Source organism: Danio rerio, chromosome 22, assembly GCF_049306965.1.
Source record: "Danio rerio strain Tuebingen ecotype United States chromosome 22, GRCz12tu, whole genome shotgun sequence".
NCBI classification, from domain to species: domain Eukaryota; kingdom Metazoa; phylum Chordata; class Actinopteri; order Cypriniformes; family Danionidae; genus Danio; species Danio rerio.
The window spans coordinates 196,494-221,527 of record NC_133197.1 but is presented as its reverse complement, the minus strand read 5'-3'; the positions used below and the strand labels follow the sequence as shown (position 1 = coordinate 221,527).

General features: G+C 45.8%; 1 protein-coding gene across 7 annotated transcripts; it reads left to right on the top strand.

Moving 5' to 3' along the window:
- si:ch1073-335m2.2 lies at positions 1 to 25,024 on the top strand. Of its 7 annotated transcripts, none has more exons than XM_073936822.1 (15): positions 1 to 188; positions 1,501 to 1,821; positions 3,387 to 3,875; positions 8,207 to 8,364; positions 10,570 to 10,770; positions 10,841 to 10,992; positions 14,005 to 14,130; positions 14,270 to 14,383; positions 14,461 to 14,574; positions 14,765 to 14,865; positions 14,954 to 21,929; positions 22,018 to 22,110; positions 22,384 to 22,578; positions 22,803 to 22,961; positions 24,635 to 25,024. In XM_073936822.1, the coding sequence occupies exons 1-15, from the start codon at positions 106 to 108 to the stop codon at positions 24,764 to 24,766; spliced, it is 9,414 nt and encodes a 3,137-aa protein (XP_073792923.1). In that variant the 5' UTR covers positions 1 to 105; the 3' UTR covers positions 24,767 to 25,024. The 7 variants fall into 7 exon arrangements, with proteins under 7 accessions (XP_073792923.1, XP_002666145.2, XP_005170405.1 ...); XM_002666099.7 differs by having other exon boundaries at positions 8,204 to 8,364; XM_005170348.5 differs by having other exon boundaries at positions 3,384 to 3,875.
- Positions 25,025 to 25,034: the final 10 nt, after the last annotated feature.

Here is a 25,034-nt window from a genome sequence, read left to right as displayed (position 1 = left end):
GAGATCTTTTTCCTCACACGAGCTAGCAGTGGATTTTACCTCACGGCCGGAGATTAAACGACGCGAAAGCGCCTATGTGCATGAACGGGACACGGTCGACGCAGGATGGTTCGGGAAACCAGACACCTTTGGGTGGGGAATTTACCCGAACATGTTCGCGAGGAGAAGATTGTGGAGCATTTTAAACGGTGAGTTACACAAGAAGCGGAGCTGCGCGCGCAGAGACTCGGCCTCGCGCAGACACAAACAGCCGGAGCGCGCGACGCGGAAAAACGGACGAAAACTGCGCATAAAAACGATTAAAACCGCCGCGGCGGAGCGTCAAAACACGACGGAAGGCGGAAAAACAGCGCTCGACGGTCTGCGGTGGTCCCGATAGCTCGCTGGCGGCAGGAGTTACCCAGTTAGCTTCCTCGCGGGTCAGTAGTTGTAGCTCGGCGGGTTAGTTGCTCAAATCTGCGATCATTTCCACAGAAAACCTCCGCTTCACGATCACGCTACAGCTCCGCGGGACCGACGGTGTTTACCGCGCGTTTGAGCGCGAGAACAGCGGACGCTAGCCGTGTGCGTGCTCGGTTAGCTCTCTGCTAACGGGCTCACCGGTTCAACAGCAGGAACCGATCCTCAAACTTGACGGAGGAGAACGAACTTCGCGCTGCAGCGGAGATCCTCGCGCCGGCGTCTCGTTTCTGCGCGGAACTGTGGGAAAACGCGTCGCGAAGTTAACGGGGAGGTCGCAGCGCTAATCACACGTCTGAGCGCGAATGAGCCGTGCGGTTATTCTGTGAAGCGAGCTCTTCAGTAAACTAGTGCTCGTCTCCATCACCACCGTTCATCTGGGGTCAGCTCAGTTTAACTACAGCTGCTGTGTTGGCTTGTTGATGTTGTAGTAAGACAGTGTTTTCTTAAGGGCTGGATGTTCCTTTTTAATCGCAGGCTGCACTGTCAGCTGTCAAACATCAACTCGGTTCATCTTCAGTTCTGTAGCGCTTTTACAGTGTAGATGGTGTCAGAGCTAGGCATGGGGCGATACCACCGTCTTCAAGCTAGACAGCGGTTTGGAAAACGAGATAAATTTAATTCTTTAACTTGTGCAGAAACCTGTGCTTTTAAACTCAATGAAGATCGCAGAAATCACTGATTTATTTGAATAATAAAGCCTGAAGTGTTTACTGCTCCAAAACATCACAAATCTTTCAAAAAACAGAATATATTGTTTTCAAAGGAGATAAAAGTCTTAGTTTTGTGCCCAGACATTTAAAAAGATTAAATGCTAGAGCAGTGAGCACAACACCGTGATATTTTTATCCCAGGTTATCAAACCGTCACAATCTTATTCCGGCCCAGCCTAGTCAAAGCAGCTTCACACAGAAGAGTATAGTGCATTGAAACGGTGTCAGTCCAGTTATCAGAGTTGAGCTTCAGAACACACACACACACACACACACTTATGTTTTGTTGTATGTTGTGTGGTTTACAGCGTTTCTCTTTCCTCCGCAGGTTTGGCCGTGTGGAGAGCGTCAAGGTCCTGCGCAAGCGCGGCTCTGAGGGTGGCGTCGCTGCCTTCGTGGATTTCGTCGACATTAAAAGCGCTCAGAAGGCGCACAATGCGGTCAACAAAATGGGGGACAGGGACCTCCGCACCGACTACAACGAGCCGGGGTCCGTGCCCAGCGCCGTGCGGGGTCTGGAGGACGCGACCCCCTCCAGCAGTCACACAAGGGAGGTTGCGGGATTCTCGAGGGCCACCGTGGGGCCGGTGTACGGGCCTCCGGTGTCTCTCCACACCAGAGAGGGGCGCTATGAACGCAGACTAGACGGGTAAGTGGACGCAGGCTCCCTCTGCGCTACAGGGGGACTGTGGTGTCAGATACAGGGGTTGAGGTGGGGTTAAACAGTGCTGATTGCTAAGACCAGATTCTAGAGCTCCTCTGCGCTCTCTGAGGCCTGACTTCCTGCACACGGAATTATTAATCCTTCTCTGTGGTGTAAGATTGAGTGGATTAGATGGGTGTGTTCAAAATGTGGGATTACTGTGTGAGCCATAGCCCTCGTCGGAGTTGGATATTACCCACGTGGAGAATATCCCGGTCCGTTTGGATTTTACGGTGGCTGGTGGAGATGTAACGGGTGAGTTTGGATATTAGGCCAGATCTGGGATGTTACGACCCTTTGGACGGCGCGGTCTTGGAAGTATGCGCCGATGACGGATTAAACGCAAGATTTTAAGTCGGAGAGTAGATACGAGGTACCGCGAGCCTTTCTGTCCCCTCTCATTGCCTTGCACGATTCTCCCATCACTCATTGGTCATTGTGCTAACTGTGTGTCATGCTCCGCGTGGATGTGTATCACCGCTGTGGATTTAGGAGCCGCTGGACGCCCGGTGTCAGGTCATCATCTCCATCCTCCTGTCACCGCTCTTAGAGAGGGATATGATCAATCGAGCGAATGAATGAACAAACAAACGCCGCTGTAGTGTGGATATTCCCGAAGCTCCGAAGACCAGAAGACGTCTCGGAAAGATCTGCCTGAATGTTGGATCTAAGCTCACGGTGGATTAGCAGATCGAGCGCCAGGCGTTTGCTGGATTAGCTGATCTCGGTGGATGTAGAAGAGCTTGCTAAAGCCATCCCACCGCTGCCGTTCAGAGGAACTAAAGGTGCTGGAATTACGTTTTCCCTCTTGTTTTTGGTCCCGCAGAGCTGTTTTTGTGTGCGGATTATCCTCGCGTCTCCAGTGGAAAGCTATATTTTTCTCTCTTTTGTTTTAGGACAGTTTGTTTTTATAGTTGTTCCTGTATTATCGTAAACTCTCGGGCGGCGTGTGGATGGACGAAGAGCCTTTTTGCACTGTGGGATTCAGGACTTGTCTGTTTTTCCCCGAGCACCGCTTTCCGCCATCAGCGTTTTTGGCTCACACAAAATTCCTCCTATATTGTATTGGGAATATGTAGGGTCAGTTACTGCTCTGAAAAGGTTGGTATTGCCCTGCCTTACGCCTCTCTGTGCTTTCTCTCTCTAACCCAGACATGCATCCTGTTCTGTACTAACCCTAGAGCCTTGTGTTAGTGTTCACCCTCTGTCTGTCCAGAGCTCTCCATCTTCAGTTCTGTCTGATTCCCCTCAGTGTTCAGAGCCAGTTAGCGAGCATGGTTCATTCAGTCAGATTAAACGCTGGTCAGCTGTACTGACGCTGGATAGACACACTGCATGACCCGTGTAGTCGGTGCTAGCGCCTCAGCGTAGCTCAGACTCGTGTGCTTGTTAAACTGGCCGCTAGATTGTGGAGGCGCGTGTGTTGAGATGCAGTGTTAGCGGTGTGGCGTGGTTCTAAGCGTGTGTGTTCCTCCTCTCTGTGGTGTCTCTCTCTGTCTCTCTCACAGCAGCAGCTCGGACAGCCGGGAGCGGGCGTACGACCACAGCCCATACGGACACCATGAGCGCAGCGCTTCCTTCGACCGGCCACGCCACTACAACGCCGAGTACTACCGGGACCGCTCTCTGTTTGCGTCTGGGGTCAGCTCCAGCCCGGCCGCTAGCACCATCAGCAGTGGCTTCGACGCACCGGAGGCTCACTTCGAGTCTCGCATTCGTGACTCTTTCACCCTGTCCAGCTCTGCTCGCCGTGACCCATACCGGGACGACAGGGGCCGGCGGGCGGACCGGACATACCATCACCATCGGCGGAGCCGGTCCTCACACTCCTCGCAGTCGCGGCACCCGTCTCCCCAGCGGAGCACAGGACAGACCCCGAAAGCTGCCCATTCACCCAAGAGGTCAGCCCTGTCCCCCAGCCGTGGCCCGCCGTCACGCTCCCGCAGCCAGTCCTCAAGCTCCGACTCGGTCAGCAGCACCAGCAGCACCGGCAGCGGCAGGTACAGCACACACTTCCACAGAGTCCACATGACATGCTGGAGCGAGGGGTTCGTAGCATTAGCCATATAGCTATGAAAGCTCAGGAGACCCATGATGTCCAGTAATGCCGAGTTCAGACTGTAGTAGTAGTCGTCTTGTCACAGATAGACTGCTGGATGTTCAGATTAGTCTTGTCACAGATGTGTTCACACTGCAGGACTATCTGGGCTGGCGTTCTGTCGCTGCTTTGTTTACACTGTAGGATGGATCGGCGACAGGGGCTTTCACACTGCATGACTTTACAATAGGAAGAATCGCCGACAACTTTGTCCAAACTACATCTCACAGCCAAAAACACGTCTAATATCTTTTGTTATTAACTACATAACGAGAAACAAGCCTTTAATGGGGTAGAACATCTACATATTTACTCACCTGGGGTGGAAGGGAATTAGCAATCTCTCCACAACTTTCGGTTTTAACTTTCTGTATGAAACGTCAAACAGACACGAGTGCTCCTGTCAGACATACACTAGTTTTCCTCCAGTTCATGGGTCCAAATAAACTGAAATGAGGGCTTTAACTTCTCCTCCAACCTCCCGCTGGCCTGCAGGTACACACACACACACACACACACACACACACACACACACACACAGTAGTGAATGCTGCTCTCTGATTGGCTGTTGGTGATCGCTGATGTTATTCTTATTCCACACGGCAGGGTTTGTATGGGCGACGGCTCCAGATGTTCAGCACGCCAAATATCTCACAGGCCTCGGCGACTCATCGGAATATTCTCATATATTGTCCGTGATGTGTGAAATTCGAACACTGTGTGATTGTTACTCGCGTGCAATAGCACCGATTTGCCTGTGATCTCGGGCATTTGTCGTCGATTTCTTAAAACCTGTCGGCGAGCAAAAATCAGGCTCAAATCCTGCAATCGGCATTAGTCTGTCCCTGATAACACAGATAACACCTGCAGTAGACCTGAGGCCTGAAACCCATTCTCATCATTAATAACGTCACCTCAGTTGTAAGTGAGTGTTCAGTGTTAGCTGTGTTCACGTTAATCTTGTGATGTGAATGTCAGCATACTACATGCCATGACTCCTGTGCAGTGAGCGTTGTCACTCTCCCTCATTAGTGCATTAGCCTAGAGCACCATCTACACTTAAACAGCAGCCTAGAGCGCTGTCTCCTGTTAAGCACTAGCCTTACATTTACAGCATTGTGGAAGAGTGAACATGTCAGACTTAATAATTCAAATAAATTCTCTGTCTTCATTAGTTTAAAAGATTTTTTTACACCTAGAAAGGGCCTCTTTGAATATAAAGTAAGCAACTGATCTGTATTCTGGGAAATACATTTTGTTTTGCTGCACGGTTGTTGTGAAAGTTTTAAAACTGCGTGTATAAAAGTGCCCTCATACCATCAGACATATTTAAATAAGTGTTTCTCTCGCGTGCACACAGCCTGCTTACCTTAACAGACGACAGAAATGAGGCGTGAGGGACAGTCTATATGCCTGCAGCTTCCATCTTTACTCAGAACAGCATTCAGTATTCTCTTTTGCCACGAAGTACAGCGAGAAGCAGCTCATACAGGCACATCTGCTGGACATTTTATAGAGGAGTGTAAATATTAAATTAAATGTGTTCAGATGAAGAAAATAATGAAGGAAAATCAGTTGATCATGTTAAAATGGCAGCTAATATGTGTGTGTTTTTACACATTTATTCACACACACGTTTGCATTACTGAGAGCAGGACAGAGGCAGGCTGCACTGGTGAGCAGGATCTTCATTATATCGTTTAATTAAAATAAATGATCAACAAATGGATCTGTCTCGACAGCCTTTACAACTGAAGGAACTATCCACACACACTATGAACTCCCAATTAGAAAAACACTATAAACACTATTCATGAAAATACCTAAATAACAGACGCACAAATGCCTAACACAAGCGAGCTGCGCTCCAGACCAGATCAGCTGGAGACTGAGTAAAAGAGCTCAAGTGTGTGCTGTAGCTGATGTGTTTTAGGTGGTAGAATAAAACGTGAAAGTTTCTTGAGTTGAACCCATTGACTTTGGGATGAGAGAACCGGAACTGCTAAATGCTAACTCGCCTCCGCAGTTTTGCATACAAACTGACGTCATAGTTCCTCCACCCTATAGAGGCTTCTGCTGTAACTTGAGTGTCTAAAGACTGTCCAGTATTCCACTGCAACATAGAGCCATGGAGATAAATAACATAAATTCAATTCAATTCAACTGTTTATTGTCATGTGCACAGTAAGGAAACGCGTCTCCCTGTACAATGAGATTCTTACTTTGCCGTCCACAGTGAAGTCATACACACAACATATACATCATACACAACATACACATAAATACACATATACACACAGAAGTGACTGAAGTATGATTATAAAATGTAAGTATATAAATATCTATGAAAGTAAACAATATATAAACCTGATTTGAGTAATGAAACAGATGTAAACAATGTACAGTGTTTTTTTTTTTTTTTAATTAGCATGCAATAACCGGTTTGGATTTATTACTGAACCAATACCAAATTGTCTGCGTCTGCATCGCAGTGCACTGAGGAAACACTTTAGTTTAGACAAGGGATGCACCAGTCGCAATACTTGGATCGGATATCGGTTTGCTACCGTATATTTTTGCTGGATCGGGTATCGGCCTGCTGGTACTGATCCATATCTGATCGATATTCTGTGTCATTTATAAGCCAACAAAAGCCATGAAGGTAGCCTATAATAAGGCACTAAACAGTTGTCCCGTAGGCTGCTATATCCTGAATGTCATTTTACAGTGTAATGTGAAGCACAGATGAATATTCACATGCTTAAACTCATGTTCAGTTCAGCACTTCCCGCCACTGCGCCTGTCAATCATTCTCTATTCATCCACAATACGAGCTGCATGTGGCGTTCAGGACAACACCAAACACTAACCGAGAGCTCCTGTTAGTTTGTTCCCTTTAATATCAGTAATCGGTGGAGAAATGCGTTTAGTTCTGCTGTAAATGGCTTCATTTTGAGTTGCAGTTTGCTGTTTCTAAATCATGTTGCGCTCCGTAAGATTATTCACACAATGAGTTTCTGTTCTCTCATCTCTCCCACTGAGTTTATTCTTCTCAGAGGAATACTTTAACTGCTGCGAATAGTTAGTAAAGCCTGGCTCATTGTGCTCAAAGTAGCATCTGACGACCCGCCACGTATGAATTGTCACATACAGAAAATAATTTAGCCTAATGTAGGCTAGACTGACGCTGAGAATATTTCACTGTCATTTTATATATTAATATGTAATTTAACAGAGCTGTCTGTAGAGGACCTAGTTTTGAACTTCACCTGAAGTATTCTTGTTGATTTTGTAAATAACTGACCAACACAAACTGAAATAACCAACAAATTATAGCAAATTTTTCAGTCCAATAATAAGTGTTCAGACATGCTTTCAGTTTCTCCATCTCTCTCATGGCGAGTTCAGGCGAGGGAGTGTTTATTAAGTAAAACTGACCTCAGATGGTTTAGTTTACTCTGCTTCAAACCTGCAGGAGAATATCAGGCTTTGCTAAAGGGCAGGATATTTTACCAATGATTAGGGTCAATAATGGCAGCCCAGTACAGATTACAAAGAAAAATCTTAATATTAAAAAGGAAACATCAGCTGGAGCACAACAGATCAGATTAATGTTATAATGAATGCTCTAATAATAGTTATAGCGAGCATCATGTTTAGATTGTGCCGTCTGTCATATACAGCAGGCCTGTAGGTCTGTTATTTTACTGAAGAAGAGGTGTTATTAGAGTTAATCACCAGAACTATAGAAACTGCATCATGTTAATAATAACCGGCACAGTATCGCGACCGGATCTGTATCGGTCCATACTCAGAATTATGGTAGTGAGATCAGATCGTTTACAATAGAATGGTGCATCCATAATTTTGACACCACTAACTGTGAATGTTTGCTAAAATTAAATGTTTTGTCTGCAATGGGGAAAAGGTTGCTGTTTTTACCCAGCCATTATAAAGAACACAGTACACAATACAGCGAAACAGTGGAGGTTTATCCTACTGTCAGAATCTCACACCACACACTCATATATATATATAAATATACACATATATATCTATATAGTTATCAGATGATGAGAGGACCAATATTGTGATATGATGTTGTTGTTATATCTCTCAGCCCTATCATGATATAATTTCTGAGAAATGTTCCTCATTGCCCATCTCTATCGTGATGACGTTGAGTGTGTGTTGTGTAGTTTGTGATGTGTGTCTGTTGTGTTCCGGCAGCAGTGATTCCAACAGCAGCTCCAGTGAAGGTTCTCGAGCGCGCTCAGTGCAGTCCACGGCGACACACGCTCCTCCTGCTAATACTGCGCTAACACTGGACAACGATGAGCCGCGCAGGAGCTTCGGCATCAGAGTCCAGAACCTGCCCACACGCTCCACAGGTGAACCACACACACACACTGCTCTGCTCTGCTCATCATACACTGCAGTACTGCACAAGATAAATGCTGAAAACATTGGCCAGAGCGGCGATCCTCCTGCTGAGAATGCACCACAGTGTTGTGTCTGTATCCCAGTGCCCTGATTAGTTGCCCGGTGTGTGTCTTACCTGGTTGCCTAATGACAGCTTAGTTTCCCAGCGTTTTCCAGTGCATCATCAACATTAGACTCTACACCCAACGTTAGCGATTGACATCTGAGCAGTTGTTCGGGTTGACCTGCTGTAAATTGGTGTAAATGTGGACATGCGTGTTCTCTCTGAGTCTGGGGGGTTGAGAGAGTCTTCAGGTCGAGCTATTTTCAGAAACACACTCGCAAATACTTGATCAGTTCCAGCATATATGGGTTTCTATTAGAGCTGCACAATATATGGTTTCAGCATTGATGTCGCGGCGTGATCATTCACAGTGTTTTTGAGGCCTGTGACTGTAAGAGGATTTTAAAAGCATTTCAGCATCATAAACTGCACTATTTGTTACTTTAACAGCAAATAATTTAGTTTAATTATTCACAAAGTAATCTATTTAGAGGATTTGTAATAAAATTATAATATTTATAAGTAATTTATCACACAACGCAGTATTATTGTACATTTGGTTGTTTAATTTCTCTCAGTGAATACAGTTAAGACTCTTCAGAAAAACTATATATACATATATATGTGTGTGTTTGTAGAATATTATATAATATTATGCTGCGGCTCTCTCCTACACAATCAGAATATATCAATATTGCAATGCATGTATCCTCAGTAGTCGCATCGCAGGATTATTTGTGCAGCCCCAATATTTAATTATCAAGCGTATTTTACTCTGTTGTGCCTGCTTTAAAGGCAGAGTTCACCCGAAAATGATAATTACCATCGTCATATTTTTCCCCATGATGACCGACAAATAATTAAACAAAGGTTGGAAATGACGAACATGTTGTGCAAGCGGCACGCACGTGAACAGCGCACATTTTCCAGCCGCACTTAGTTGAAATCATCAGAACTTCTCTGAATGCCGCGAGCGCACTGCGATTCATGCACATAAAAGTAACCTATCTGTATCACACTTTATGAAATATACACATTACAGTAACGGCAGACACACACAGCGCACTCAAACACTGCAGCGCTCTTTACTTCTCTCCATACACTCGCATCAGAGCTGCAGCAGGGTTTGTCCGGTTGGCATCCTCTTAGGAAACGCAGTGTGGAGATTGTAAATGTAAAAGGCTGTAAGGATGTCGCCAGAGTGGCTTTTTGGTTTCTTTTCTTGCGCATCCCAGTCACAAGCCCCCCATCTGACGAGTTTTAGTATAGTGGGTCATGCAGTCATCCAGCTTCACTATCTGCAATGCTGCAGTGTGTATTTGAGTAATGACGACTGGTTCCAGTTTGCTCAGGTTTGGGCATCATAATTTGTGTTGTTGACAGAGTTTGAGCTTTACTGTATTATTATTATTATTCACACCTAAACGTTTGCTTCGATTGTTCAGTGTTTATGCTTTACTATTGCGCATACTTTAACATTTATTCATCAAGTCTCTTTAGCACTTATGTTCATTTTATTATGAAGAGATCAGATATTTTTGTTTTTTGATTATTAACTATATTTGCCTTGGTAATGTTGGCAAATTAAAATAAAATGGGTCAATAAAAAATCATAATACTCTTGAATATGTTAAATAATATTCAATAATTATTATCGATGTTGAATGATATGAAACCTCGTGATCATTTTTGCAATATCGGCCAGCGCTAATTAGAGAGACAAACGTAAAATTTTAAACAAAATAATTAAACAATATACAATCTTCTTAATTTACGACGAAAATAAGCAAATTAAATAGACAAGTTTGAACACTGTTGATGACAAGAAAGTTGTTTAACCGCAACAGTGAATTTTTGATGGCAGAATAGTCTTTATAGAGAAAATAGATGTATTTAAGTTTACCTTAACAAATAGTTTTGTGATGGGAAAGTACCCCTAACCTTCTGACTGCAGTTGTTTTGTGATGACAGCAGTCGTTTATACGTGAATTCAGAATACTGCAGGAATAATAGAGCAGATCTACAGGTTCCAGTTTTGAACACTGCCATCTTCACAGTGCTGTTTACATAAGCATGTACGTGTAAAGGTGTGTGTTTTCTCTCTGTGCAGACACCAGCCTGAAGGACGGGCTGTTCCACGAGTTTAAGAAGTACGGGAAGGTGACGTCGGTGCAGATCCACGGTGCGTCGGAGGAGCGCTACGGCCTGGTGTTCTTCCGGCAGCAGGAGGACCAGGAGAAGGCGCTCAGCGTGTCCAAGGGGAAGCTGTTCTTCGGGATGCTGATCGAGGTCACGGCCTGGAACGGCCCCGGTGCGTGTTTGACTCTATTGCTTGCGCTGCAACTGCAGTGGCGCTCATGCTAACCTGTGTTTCTGAACAGAGACGGAGAGCGAGAATGAGTTTAGGCCTCTGGACGGCCGCATCGATGAGTTCCACCCGAAGGCCACACGCACGCTGTTCATCGGGAACCTAGAGAAGACCACCAACTACCAGCAGCTGCTCGACGTCTTCCAGCGCTTCGGAGAGATTGTGGTGAGCTGCGCTATTGTTCATTACAACCAGCGTGCCACAGCCATACCACCCTGCTGCACAGAGCAGTTACTCACTGAGCCCGGTCAGTGTCTGGATGGGGGAGCACATGGGAACACTAGGCTGCTGTTGGCAGTGGTGTTAGTGAGGCCAGCAGGGGGCGCTCAACCTGCGCTCTGTGTGAGTCCTAATGCCCCAGTATAGTGAAGGAGACTCTACACTGTCAGTGAGCGCCGTCTCTCAGATGAGATGTTAAACCGAGCTCCTGAAAAATCTCATGGCACTTCTGGTAAAGGGTAGGGGTGTAACCCCGGTGTCCTGGACAAACTCCCTCCATCAGCCCTTACCCATCATGCCCTCCCAATCATCCCCATCCACTGAACTGGCTCTATCACGGTCTCTCCACTCCCCCTATAGCTGGTGTGTGGTGAAGCCCTGGCGCTGTTGTCCTGTGGCTGCCGGAGCATCATCCAAGTGGAGCTGCACACTGGTGCTGGTCATTACCCCCTCAAAGTGCTTTGGGTGTACGGCCATACACGATACATGCGCTATATAAACACACACATTACAGTACATTGCAAAAATAACATCTTAGGCCTTAAAGTAGGGCTGCACAATATATGGTTTCGCCATCGATATCTCACCGTGTGCATCCACAATAGCCAATCGCAGGATCTGCAGTGTCAGGTCAGGGTTATATTCGACCAGCAGCCACAGATGAAGAAGCATGTTGCTAGAGGAGTAATTGTAGTGGATTATACAATCCATCAGAAGGCTAACAGAAGCTCATCTTGAAATGCGTTTATAGTTTATCCCAAAAATAATTCCCTGATTTACTGTCAGTCTAAGAAAAGTGCTCAGAAGATGTACAGGCCAATGCAACTAAGCTCAGCATCCTCCTCTATTCCTAACTGTATAGTTATCCAGAAGGTGTAAGGGTAGTCACTGTGTGAGCATTTCAGGCCAGTTTGAAGCATTCGCAAATGATGTTTAGGAGCCATTAATCGCATCTTTACACAAGCAGACGACAGAGAGTTGTTTCCGTGCGCCTGAATGCTGCTAGACTCTCTGACCACAGTGAGGCACTGATCATTTCATATGTGTCTTTGCTCTGCTGCAGGGGTGTCCAAAGTCGGTCCTAGAGGGCCGATGTCCTGCTGACTTTAACTCCAATTTGCTTCAACACACCTGCCTGGAAGTTTCTAGTATAGTTAAGAGCTTGATTAGCTTGTTCTGGTGTGTTTGATAAGGACCACCCCAATCAATCTAGACTTGTCAGCTGCTTGTCAGCTGCTTTTGACACTGTCAACCACCAGATCCTGCTATCTACGCTTGAGTCACTGGGCGTTGCGGGCACTGTTATACAATGGTTCAGATCTTACCTCTCTGACAGGTCATTCAGGGTGTCTTGGAGGGGAGAGGTGTCCAACCTACAGCATCTAAACACTGGGGTACCTCAAGGCTCTGTTCTTGGGCCACTTCTCTTCTCCATCTACACATCATCTCTAGGACCAGTCATCCAGAGACATGGATTCTCCTACCACTGCTATGCTGATGACACCCAGCTATACCTCACTTTTCATCCTGATGATCCCTCGGTTCCAGCTCGTATCTCAGCCTGCCTGTTGGATATTTCACACTGGATGAAAGATCATCATCTTCAGCTGAACCTCGCAAAAACGGAAATGCTTGTAGTTTCTGCCAACCCGACTCTACACCATAACTTTTCAATCCAGATGGATGGGGCAACCATTACTGCATCCAAAATGGTGAAAAGCCTTGGAGTAACGATTGATGACCAACTAAACTTCTCTGACCACATTTCTAGAACTGCTCGATCGTGCAGATTTGCACTCTATAACATCAGAAAGATCCGACCCTTCTTATCTGAACATGCAGCTCAACTCCTTGTTCAAGCTCTTGTTCTCTCCAAACTGGATTACTGCAACTCTCTACTAGCTGGGCTTCCAGCTAACTCTATCAAGCCTCTTCAACTGCTCCAGAATGCAGCAGCACGAGTTGTCTTCAATGAACCTAAACGAGCACATGTCACTCCGCTGCTAGTCCGTTTGCACTGGCTGCCAGTTGCTGCTCGCATCAAATACAAAACTCTGATGTTTGCCTACAAAGTGACTTCTGGCCTAGCACCTTCTTATCTGCACTCACTTCTGCAGATCTATGTGCCCTCCAGAAACTTGCGTTCTGTGAATGAACGTCGCCTCGTGGTTCCATCCCAAAGAGGAAAAAAATCACTTTCGCGAACGCTCACGCTCAATCTGCCCAGTTGGTGGAATGAACTCCCTAACTGCATCAGAACAGCAGAGTCACTCGCTATTTTCAAGAAACGACTAAAAACTCAACTATTTAGTCTCCACTTCACTTCCTAATCTGCAATTGCCTATTTGAATATCACACTAACTGTACAAAAAAAAAAAAAAAAAAAAAAAAAAATTACTAACACTTCCCTTCTTAGACTTTACAGACCTGAAACTTGCCTTTAGTACTTATTCATTGTTGCTCTTAGTGGTGTAAATTGCTTCCTTGTCCTCATTTGTAAGTCGCTTTGGATAAAAGCGTCTGCTAAATGACTAAATGTAAATGTAAATGTAAATCTATAAAGGTGAAGCCTTTCCAAACTGAGCTGTCTGGTGAAATCTGGTGAAATTGTGCTCAGTATCGCCATGCCAGTGTTATCCAGTATCCTGCAGCCCTCCCTTAAAGTCTGTAATATTGACTTGTTGGTCTTGAATCATTCTTAAAGTGTCCCTGCAAAGCTGTGCAATAAGGCTGACACCCCCCAGTCACCAGCTCCCTTTAACAGATGCTTGATTTATTAGCTGCATGTATTAATGAGGACAGCACTGACATGTTGGAGTCCACTGTGTCCTCAGTCCTGACATTGCGTCACTATGGCTTTCCGACTGGATGTGCTCATTTTTGACTTAAAAACCCCCAATAGTGTTTCCCATCACCACTCTTGATGAAGATTTCCTTTCTCTTTCCTCCTTATTTCAGGATATCGACATCAAGCGTGTCAACGGAGTTCCCCAGTATGCCTTCGTGCAGTACTCGGACATCGCCAGTGTGTGCAAAGCTATCAAGAAGATGGACGGAGAGTATCTGGGCACTAACAGACTGAAGGTGTGTGTGTGTGTGTGTGTTAATGTAGTGTGTGTTTGTGTGTGTGTGTGTGTGTGTGTGTTGATGTGTGATTATGGAACAGTAATAATTGTAAAAGCACTACCCGTATAAGCTTAACCTGTTGTTGTGTTGTGTGCAGCTGGGCTTTGGGAAGAGTATGCCGACGGCGTGTGTGTGGTTGGATGGTCTGACGTCTAATATCACAGAGCAGTACCTGACGCGACACTTCTGCCGTTATGGCCCCGTGGTGAAGGTATGTGTGTTGATGCAGTGTGTGTGTTTGTGTGTGTGTGTGCGCGCGTGTCTGACCGAGCACTGGCCTCTGCACAGGTGGTGTTCGACAGGCTGAAAGGGATGGCGCTCGTCCTCTACAACAACACTGACTTCGCTCAAGCTGCAGTTCGAGAAACCAAAGGGTGGAAGATCGGAGGAAACAAGATTAAGGTATGGAAGGTTTAAATTTTAAGCTATGACTGTGATGTAGTGTGTGCCTAATATTTTATCAGTGTCGCATGATCCTTCTGGAATCAATGTAATATGGTTATGTTCTGTTCTCTGGTAGTATTTTAAATGAATAATAAAGTGTGTATGAACAATAAAACTCATCAGTTAATGTTCTTGTTTCTTATTTCAGGTTGATTTTGCCAGTCAGGAGAGTCAGATGGCCTTCTACCGCTCTATGCAGGCGTCAGGGCAGGACATCCGGGACTTCTATGATATTCCGTCAGACAGGAGGTGAGGGCTGCATCTAGTGGGAAATTAGTTTGTTTATTGCCAAGCAGTTTGACTGCATCATGTCTGCATTATTTCTTTGTTTTGTCAGAGATGAGAGGAGAACTCCGTATCACGACTTCCCAGCGGAGCGGGCATACTACGAGAACGTAAGGACTCCCGGAATATATGCCGATGACCCCCGTCGAGAATATGCTGGTCGCAGTCGTGAACGGTACACAGAGTTGGATCACTACCAAGGAGACCACTTCGATCCCCGCTATCACGAGGACCATCGCGAATACAGAGACTACAGGGACCCGTTTGAGGCCATCACCAAGTACAGCTACATCCAGCGGGAGCGAGAACGGGAGCGTGAGCGGGAGCGATTCGAGACGGATCGGGGACGATGGAGCCCGTCTCATCAGCGGAGGGCTTTAACTCCATCTGCTTCACCCTCACCGTCTGAGCGAGTGGCTCGAGAAGCCGAGAGACGAGTGTACAGACGCTCCTCTGAGAGATCTGGAAGCTGCAGCTCACTTTCGCCACCCCCGGCTCCCTTCGACAAACCTGAGAAATCACCAGTGGAGTTCAAATCGGAAGGACTGGAGCGAGAGGTGGAGCCGAGTGAGGGCGAGCGAGTGAGTGGCGCAGAGAAAAAGAGAGGTCGGCGCAAAGAGAAGGCAGAGAGAGAGAAAGGAGAGAAAACCAAGCAGAGAAGAGGCAGAGCACAGTCTCCCAGCATACCTCTGTCTGAGGCCGAGAAGGAGGCCAGTCTGGATTTGGGTTCAGGGAAACTGAAAGGTTCAGACGTGGATAGCCTAGAAAGACCGAAGCATAAAGCGGACAAGGAGAAAGAGCCATCCCCTACAGACCATGTGATTCGCCTTGAGTCGCAAAAAGGAGAGCGACTTGAACAGAGTAAGAGTGAGTCTTTGGACAGGGACGGCAAAGGAAAGACTAAGAAAAATTTAAAAGCAGACTCTGGAAGTGACGGCAGGGATTCCCTTGTAGATTCTGATAGACTTGAAGCAAGAAAAAGGCGATTCGGTGATCCCAGCGGAAAAGCTATTGTAGTTAAACGGGGGCGTATAGAGGAGGAACCCGGTTTTGGAATAAGCCAAACTGCTGACTTTGCCACAAATATGGGATTTGCAAAAGATCCAGAGATAGACATGAAAGCAGAGAAGGAGGCCCAAAAAAGAGAACACTCCAAATCTAGGAGTGCTTCTCATTATGGTCAAAGGGAAGAGGTGGACAGCATGAAAGGGTCATCTCTGGGTCCATTATCACGCCTAGCCGAGTTGCCTGAGGTGAACATCTTAGACTCAAAATCTCACCCTGGGCCAAGTGCATCTAGGCGATTTTCCAATGACGAGAAAGATGGCAAGCTAAGGGATGAATATCTGGAAAACATCGACCTTTCTCAGAGTTACCGCAAACAGATGGAGCAGAACAGAAGGCTTCGGCAGCAGCTGAAGGTGCCTGATAAACCAGGAAAGCCAGAAACTCCTCAAGGTGCAGATGCAGAGGATCTGGAGCACCGTAGCCTTGTGCATGAGGTTGGCAAGCCTCCGCAGGATGTAACTGATAATTCCCCTCCAACTAAGACCAAGAAACAAGAGACCTTTGATATGGAAATGATCGCCAAGAGGGAAAGGATTTATCGAACTGTCCGGCAAAAGAGTGAAGACCCTGAGTGGAATAACACTAGCTCTCCCAGGTTTCAGCATGTCCTCCAGCAAAGAGAGGGTGAATATGCAGACCCACGTACTCAAGTGGGTGTGAGAGATGTAAAAGAGTCTTTAAGACCTGAAGATAACGCTCAGTCAGATCTGGAGATTGCCAATAAAAGGATGCAAATGTCAAAGATGAGTACATCTCTACAAGATGAGCAGCATAGGCGCTGGGAGACTCGACTAAAGCAAGACTTGTTACCAGACTTTATACAGGGTTCTGAAAAAAGACGTCTCAATCGCAAGTACCTGGATTATGAACTCTGGCCTGATTTAGAACCAGGTGAGGTACGTTCTGACTCAGAAGAGGATCGTGAGAATAAACCCAGCTCTCCTGCACCCTCCACTTCTGTGACCTTCTCTGGGCGGCATCGTGCCGACAGATTGTCAGAGTCCAAGTTAACACTGTTAGAGAGGAACAAATTCCGTTCCTTTGCAGATGATCAGACAATCACACCTGATACCAAGGCTTTGCTAGAGCGTGCAAAGTCTTTGTCATCCTCAAGGGAAGACAACTGGTCTTTGCTTGATTATGATTCACATTTTGCCAGTTTCAGAAGTAGAAAGGACACAGAAAAGGTTGAGGCGACACCACGACCGACTCCCTCATGGTACATGAGAAAGAAGAAAATGCGAAGCGAGTCTGATGACAAAATAGAAGATCGGAAAGAAGATCCAAAGCCTGAAGAACAGGAGAGGAGAGAATTGTTTGCATCACGTTTTTTGTATAGTTCAATTTTTGAGCAGGATTCAAGGCGTCTCCAGCATCTGGAAAGAAAGCATGAAGACCCTGAACATGGTGCTGGATATCCATACGCTCAGCAAGGCCCAGCAGATGGGCAGCCTGACCCAGAACCAGTTGTGCTTTTTCATAGCCGCTTTTTGGAGCTAACAAGGTTACAGCAACAGAAGAATAAAGAACAAAGTCATCCAGATTCCAAGCAAGAAGAAAGCATAAATGCTAACAGTAGGAATAAAACACCAGAGCAAGAACAGGCAACACATCAGCAAAATTCTACAGAACATAACATCCATCACAGTGAGATCAAATCAATCACTCCTGTTCAAGTCCTTCAGACTAGTCCTGTTCCAGCTCCTCAAATATCACCGCCTGTTTTAGTGGCCAAAGAATCCCTGCCATCTGTGGAAGCAGAATGTGTAGATACTCCTGCCTATAATTCGCTTGATTCGTCTGTGAAAGAGGAAGATAGAGAGCATGAGCAGCCCTTAGTTCTCCCATTACAGCCTTTGATTGAGAAACCCTTAGAATCCAGCTCTTCTGAATGCCAAGATTCTAAGATCCCAGTCGAGGACATTACACTGAAATCCGATGTCTCTGAAAGTGCTCATAGCACCAATAAAGAGGTTGCAGAGCAGCTCTCAAGCACTGAAACTCCAACCAGTAATGCAAAACCTGAATCTGAGTCTCCAGTGAAATGTGCTGAGTCTCCTAGCCCCCTCTCACATGTATCTGCAGAACAAGAAAAAGATCCGGAGCCTGCTGTTGCCGAGGCTGAACCTAACAATACAGAGGATCAGAAATGTGCTGATAATAATCCAGTTGAAGAAGCGGTGTCTCCACCTCCAAAGTCAAGAAGTAAGAAGACTAAAGCCACACCTTCCACAACAGTCACTGCAACTCTCCCTGCTACTCCAGACAAGCAAAGCACTCGCAAAAGTGAGCGCATTGACAAGGAAAAGATGAAACGTTCATCTTCTCCAAGGGGAGAGGCATCCAAGCCCGTACCTGATTCAAAGTCATTAAGTAAGTCTCCTGTGCACAGTGCGGAGATGGAGCAAGGTACAGAGCAAAACTCACCGCCAGGGAGGGCAAGACGAAGGAATGTACGATCTGTCTATGCTACACCAATTGATGATGACTCTGTTTCACAAGCTACTAAAGATGCTGAGCCACCTCGCGGTGCACGGAAACGTGGTGTAGACAGAGATGTGGGTTCTGATGTAGAGCCGGTTACTCGACCACACACCACGAAACGGGGACGCCCACCCAAGAATCGACAACCACCAGAGGATGTACCAGCGGGAAAAAGTGAACGGTCAAAATCAACTCTGTCAAAGGAGTTGGATGGGAGCGAGAAAAGCAATGAGGGAACAATCAAAGTGGGTAAAGGCAAAATTTCACCCCTCCCACAAAAAGGAGCAAGTCCAGGAAACATATCAGTATCTGGAATTGGGAAAAAAGGCGACAACATTGAGAAAATAGCAGAAAGTTCCAAACCAGTAACTGAGGAAAACTCTCTGGTTCTTAAAAACCTTCGAATCAGGCTTGATGTGACGGAAGTAAAGGCAATTCTTCAAACCAGTGAAGATGAGCCTGGAACTGAAGATTCTCCCAAAAAGAGCTCACCTGGTGTATCTTCAAAGAATGATGAGACGCTAGTAACCAAACTTGAAAATGATGCTGTGAATGATGTTGATAGTGAAAAGCAGGCTTTACCTCCTGAACCACAAGTTATGGAGCCACACGCCACTTCACGGTCCCAAGAGCTGGAGCTTGAGCAAGCTGTCGAGCATATTGCAAAGCTGACAGAAGATGCTTCTATCCAATTCAAAAGTAACTTGCCAAAGGCACCACGTTCGTCGGCAACAGAACCAGAGCATGACTCAGAAGAAGAAAAGCCTTCAATTCCATCTAATGAAAAAGAGCTTGCTGATGCTATAGATTCCATTACTTCAGAAGACACCGCTTGTAGCCTGCCACAAGAGCAAATATTAAGTTCTGTTGTAGATTCAGATCCTGATATGCAGGCTCTTGAGTCTGGTTCAAAAGTAACTGAAGCTTGTGTGAGCACAGCAGTTGTTCAAGAGGAGACCATAACCACTCCTAGGAAAGGATGTAAAGGTAGAGCAAAAGCTCCAAAAAAAGGCAGAGGCCAAAAGGGTGCTGGAAGCAAAAAGGAACCTGTCAAAGATACAGCTATTGATGCTGAAAAAATGAGTGTAAAATCACCAGAATCAGTCCCTTTAGATCTTCCAATCGTCACCGAAAGATCACCAGTCAGTATAGCTGATGCAAGTTTAACTAATGCTGACATTCCAAATGAACCAGAGTCCCCTCTTAAGACCGAGACAAATGTCCCAAAATCATCTCTCGCCATCAGCAAAAGCCCAACATCATCCAAATACCAGTCTTATTCCTACAAAAATACATCTCCCGCTCTATCTCCAACAAGAACTTGTCTCAAGAATTTGTCTTCATATCCAAGCAGGCCTACTGTTTCTCCAACAGATCGTTTAAATCAGCAGAAAGATGCTGGGGTCCTCTCACCTTCGCTGAGCTCTGCAGCCCCTACGGAGAGCCCAAACTTGCACTCAGACACCCCTTTTCATGATGCCAGCTCAGGTGATTTGTGTAAAGTCCTTCCAAAGCCTAGAACTGCCCCAGTGTTGGAAATTGGCCCTACACCTGGAAACATTCATGCAGTTTCTATAAGGGACAGTAACGTTACATCAGATATGGTAACCAGCAAAAGTGCTCCTCAAGATAATAGGCAATCCTCTGTTTCAGCCCAACCTGTTGTTCGACAGCCTGCTTCTATACCATCTCCAGAGATAAAACCAATCTACAGTGAGAAGTCAGTGATTTCAGTTATTGCTTCCACTCCTACTTCTGTCATCAGTCGAGTTTGCAATCCCCTTGACTCAGAGGAGAAGCCAAGTTCTCAAACTGGAAACCCCTTTCTTGAGAAACAACCTCCCAAACAGATTTACCAGCCAAGTTTGGAGGAAAGCAGTATTTGTCATGGTCCAACAGTTGGGGAGGATGCTAGTCGCTATATTACAGAGAGCACACCTTTGAGCACAGGCTCCAGCACAGGACTCCGGGTTCAGACATCAGAAGGTGTGGTGGTGCTGAGTCATTCTGGCCAGAAGATGGAGGGGCCACAGCGAATAAGTGCCAAAATCAGCCAGATCCCACCGGCTAGTCCAATGGACATGGAGTCACAGCAACTAGTGTCCATGCACCCAATCAAGCAGGAACTTTACAGTGCTTCTTCCCAGCCACCATCAACAAAATACCCACTTGCATCAGAGCATGGACATTCGATAAAACCACAAGGCAATATCTCCACTATAAAGCAAGAGTCTGCTCTTGACAAATCCGAGTCTCTTTACTCTTCAGTTCAAAGCGGAGTAGTTAAAATATTGCAACAAACTCCGGGCACATCACAAGTCATGAGTTACCATCCTGCAGAATACCCCATAGTCATGAAGCATCCCAAGAAGGGAGATAATCCTGAGTCTCTTGGCATGGAGGGTGGGAAGCCTGCCTGGGTTCCAACTATGAGTCCTACTTTAAGTCCACATCTTCCCTCAGCAACCAGTAATCATGTAGGGTTCATTACGGGCACATCAAAGCAGGAGCCGCGATCTCCCAGGAAGTCTGGTCACCCTCATTCTTCTTTTGCCAAAGTGTCATCTCCTATCGGCTCTTCGTCTCCTAAAGGTGTGTCTATGGTCCTTCCGCCTGGACTACCTCTGTCCCAGTATGTTTCCACTGTGCACCACTCTGAGCAGTCAGTGATCATGCCGCCACACAATGCTCACGGTAGCATCGGAAGGATGTCGCCACACCGCGTCGGCCCAATGGGACACATTCCTCAGGGTGACGTGAGAGTAAACACTCCTCCTCTATCTATGATGAACTATGCCATTCGCTCCGAGAGCCTGACCTCCTCCTGGGCTCCTGGCCAGCAGCGTCCCACATCTCCCCAAGCCGTAGCTAACAGGGAAATGGTCCTGAAGGTCAATCAAGCCACTGCAAGAAGCCATGACGGAGGAGAAGAAGAGGCCAGACGTTACCATGCAACTCACGGAAGGCCAACGGCGGCTCACTTGAAACCAGAATCCATACCAGCAGAATATCGCGAAGCTCTCCACAGTAGTTTACAGCTCGACCGATTCAACATGTCACAGAGAGACATGAGAGTTCTTCTGCACCACCAGCAGACCGACCGCCCTGCGGCAGAACTACACCAGGGGCACCTGTCCGACACCCTGCCTGCCGCCTCCACACCAACCAGCATGGCGGCATCGCTCTCCCCTCGCCCACACCTGCTGGCGAAAGCCACATCTGAGAAGGAGCCCTTGAAGATCTCTGAGCTGAAGAGACCTCTGTCTCCTCCGGGGAAGGAGGGCATGCTGGCTATCCGTACTGCAATGCCACACATGGCCTCCCCTCAGAGAGTCCAGCTGCTGCCCGCAGGAGCAGGGCCGTCTTTCCCTGAATATCCAGCCCTGTACACAAACCTACGGCCTGCCCATGGTCAGTTTGCTGACAGTTCTCCAATGGGGATTAGCCAGCCTGCGCTCAGCATCACACCCACACAGGTGAGGTTTCACATGCTTGATCTTGATTTAAATGTGCCCTCATTTAGAGCTGTGCTAATGCCGGTTTCTTATTTCTCTTTACACAAAGGGTGTCCAGGAGCCAGAGTCCAGTCAGGCACAAGCTGAATCTAAAGTAGAGCTAGCTTCACATCAGCCAGTGAACATGGTGCAGCTTCTGACGGTAAGTCTTTAGACCAGGGTAAACAGACTTGGTCCTGGAGGGCCGACGTCATGCAGAGTTTAGCTCCAACCCTAATCAAACACGCCTGAACAAGCTAATCAGGCTATACTTGAAACTTCCAGCCAGGTGTGCTGAGGTAAGTTAGAGCTAAACTCTGCCGGACATTAGCCCTCCAGGACTGAGATTGGTGACTGCATCTCTAGACCCAAGGCTGATGAGTTCAGCTTAACCCAGAGTATGAAATTGTTTTCTAACCTTGTTCTCGCTCCACAGAAATACCCTATTGTATGGCAAGGCCTGCTGGCGCTGAAGAACGATACGGCAGCAGTTCAACTGCACTTCTTGTGTGGAAATAAAGCTCTTGGTCTGCGTTCTCTGCCTCTGCCCGAGAGCGGAGGAATCCTGCGCATCGTCCAGAGAATGCGTCTGGAGGCGCAGCAACTGGAGGGAGTCGCTCGCAGGATGACGGTATGTGGTGTGGAGGCGCAGCTTCACTATACAGAAATGAGTTTGTCACTTTAGACACCCCTGGTGTAACACGCATGACAGACCATAATATAATCTGAAATGTATTGATTGTTTGAGTCCAGTGTTGAGTGGCTAGCTTTCCCCACCATCCTGACTCACGAATACATTTTAAATAAGTACATTTAGATGGTGATGTGTGTGTGTGTGTGTGTGTGTTTCTGCAGGGTGAGAGTGATTTCTGTCTGCTGCTGGCGATGCCCTGTGGTCTGGACCAGGAGGATGTGCTGAACCAGACGCAGGCGCTCAAATCTGCCTTCATTAATTACCTGCAGGCCAAGCTGGCAGCGGGCATCATCAACGTGCCCAACCCCGGCTCTAATCAGGTACAACACACACACACACTACACTTAACCACAACAGTGCATCCTACTCGCCGTGTTGCTTCGTTTGTAAGCTTTCCCCGTTCTCTACATCAGTTTAAACAGCTCATTTCTCTTCTCCATGATGACAGCGCACAGTATTAGACTAGATACTCTTCAGGACACCAGGGTTCAGCTTCCTGACATTTAAAGGCTTCTCTAGGGTAATTAGGCAACTCATTCAACAACAGTGGTTTGCTTGAAAAGATCTTAAAGTTATTGACTACTGATAATAATATTTTAGTAATATTTAGTGTTATAGGAAATACAGTGAAAGCGGTCATTGTGCTGGTAAACGTCGCTTGGGAAATATCTGACTAAAGAAATGAAGTGTTAGCGGAGGACGAGTCGTTTTCCTGCACTAGTAAATGAACTAAAGTACTTTCTGAAATACTCGTGCTGCATGAATACGCTCATCTGCTCTTCCACTGTCTTTAGTTTAAGCGTGTGATGCTGCAGTTGTACTGCTGTGGATTTTCACTGGTGTTTTTTGGTAAAGTCGCTGTTTTCTATATAACTGACTGTTCAATGTCCACCTTTGCACTTTATTTTGAAGCTTCTGTTTATCTTTTATTTCTCTCTGTTAAAATAAAATATCCTGCTTCAACATTAGTGACGTAAACATTTACGCAAAACTCTTAATGCAAATGTAATCCAGAAGTACTAAAGAAATAAACACAAAGGTAATCTTAAATCTAATTCAAATCTGTGATCTACAAAGAAGCACAAAAGTGATCTACAGTGCAAATCTTATCTAACTGTAATCTAAGAATATTCTGCAAAAGTAATCCAAATGTAATCTACTAAAGTAATCTAAAGGTAGTCTGTTATCTACAAAAGAGCACATATGTAATCTAAATGTAATCAAAAACTAATCTGTTTAAATTACTTTTGTACTACAAAACAAATCACTACAAAAGTACTATAAATGCAATCTACAACATTAATTTAAATGTAATCCAAAAAATAAAGTACTTTACATTTAAATGACTTCTGTAGATTACTTTGATTAGTTAGATTACATGTGTGCTCTTTTGTAGATAACCTGGATTACATTTATATTACATGTGCTCTTTTGTAGATAACTGTTGGATTAGTTTTGCAGATTACTTTTGGATTACATTTAAATTACTTTTTGTAGATTGCATTTAGATTACTTTTGTAAATGTTATCTAACTGTAATCAAAGTAATCTACTAAAGTAGTATAAATGCAATCCTAAAGTAATTTAAGTGTAATCCAAAAAGTACTCCACAAATGTAATCTAACTGTAATCAAACAATCTACAAAAGTATTCTCAAAAGTAAAAAAGTACTCTACAAAAGTAATCTAAATGTAATCCACAAGTACTTTACATCAGTCCACTTTGTACAGTGTTTGGATAACTTCTGTAATGTAAATGTAATCCAATAGTAATATACGAAATAATTTAAATGTAGTCCAGAAATAATTGACAAAAGTAATCTAAAAGTAATCGAGAAAGCGTCACAGATGTAATGTGAGTATAATTCAGGAGTAATCGTCTGAAAGTAGTCCAGAAGTCCTCTACACAAGTAATCTAGATGTATCGTGGATTGTAGCTGTGATGATGTAGTGATGTGCGCTGCTGATGCTAACGCTAGCCTGTGTTCTCCGCAGCCGGCGTTCGTCCTGCAGATTTTCCCGCCGTGTGAGTTTTCGGAGAGTCACCTGTCCCGCCTGGCTCCGGATCTGCTCAGCCAGATCTCCAGCATCTCCCCTCACCTGATGATCGTCATCACCTCCGTCTGAACTGTACCTGTGTGTGTGTGTGTGTGTGTGTGTGTGTGTGTGTGTGTGTGTGTGTGAGAGTGTGTGTTTTTAACCGCAGCGGTGCCCGCAGACGCACTGATCATGGAGGACTGTACATATTTTAAATATTTAAAGGTTTGCGGCGGCCGGACGAGCGGAGACGGACTGATGCGCAATGATGAACTGTAAATACTGCGGCCGCTGCGTCAGGCGGCACTTCACACTTTCTTACTCAAATAAACAAAAATGACCAGAAAACACACACTTC

Coding starts and splice junctions, on each gene's coding strand:
- si:ch1073-335m2.2 (XM_005170347.5), top strand. CDS start 106: ATGGTTCGGGAAACCAGACACCTTTGGGTGGGGAATTTACCCGAACAT. Junction 1,822..3,383: donor TATGAACGCAGACTAGACGG/GTAAGTGGACGC, acceptor TCTCTCTCACAG/CAGCAGCTCGGACAGCCGGG. Junction 14,131..14,269: donor TGGGCACTAACAGACTGAAG/GTGTGTGTGTGT, acceptor TGTTGTGTGCAG/CTGGGCTTTGGGAAGAGTAT.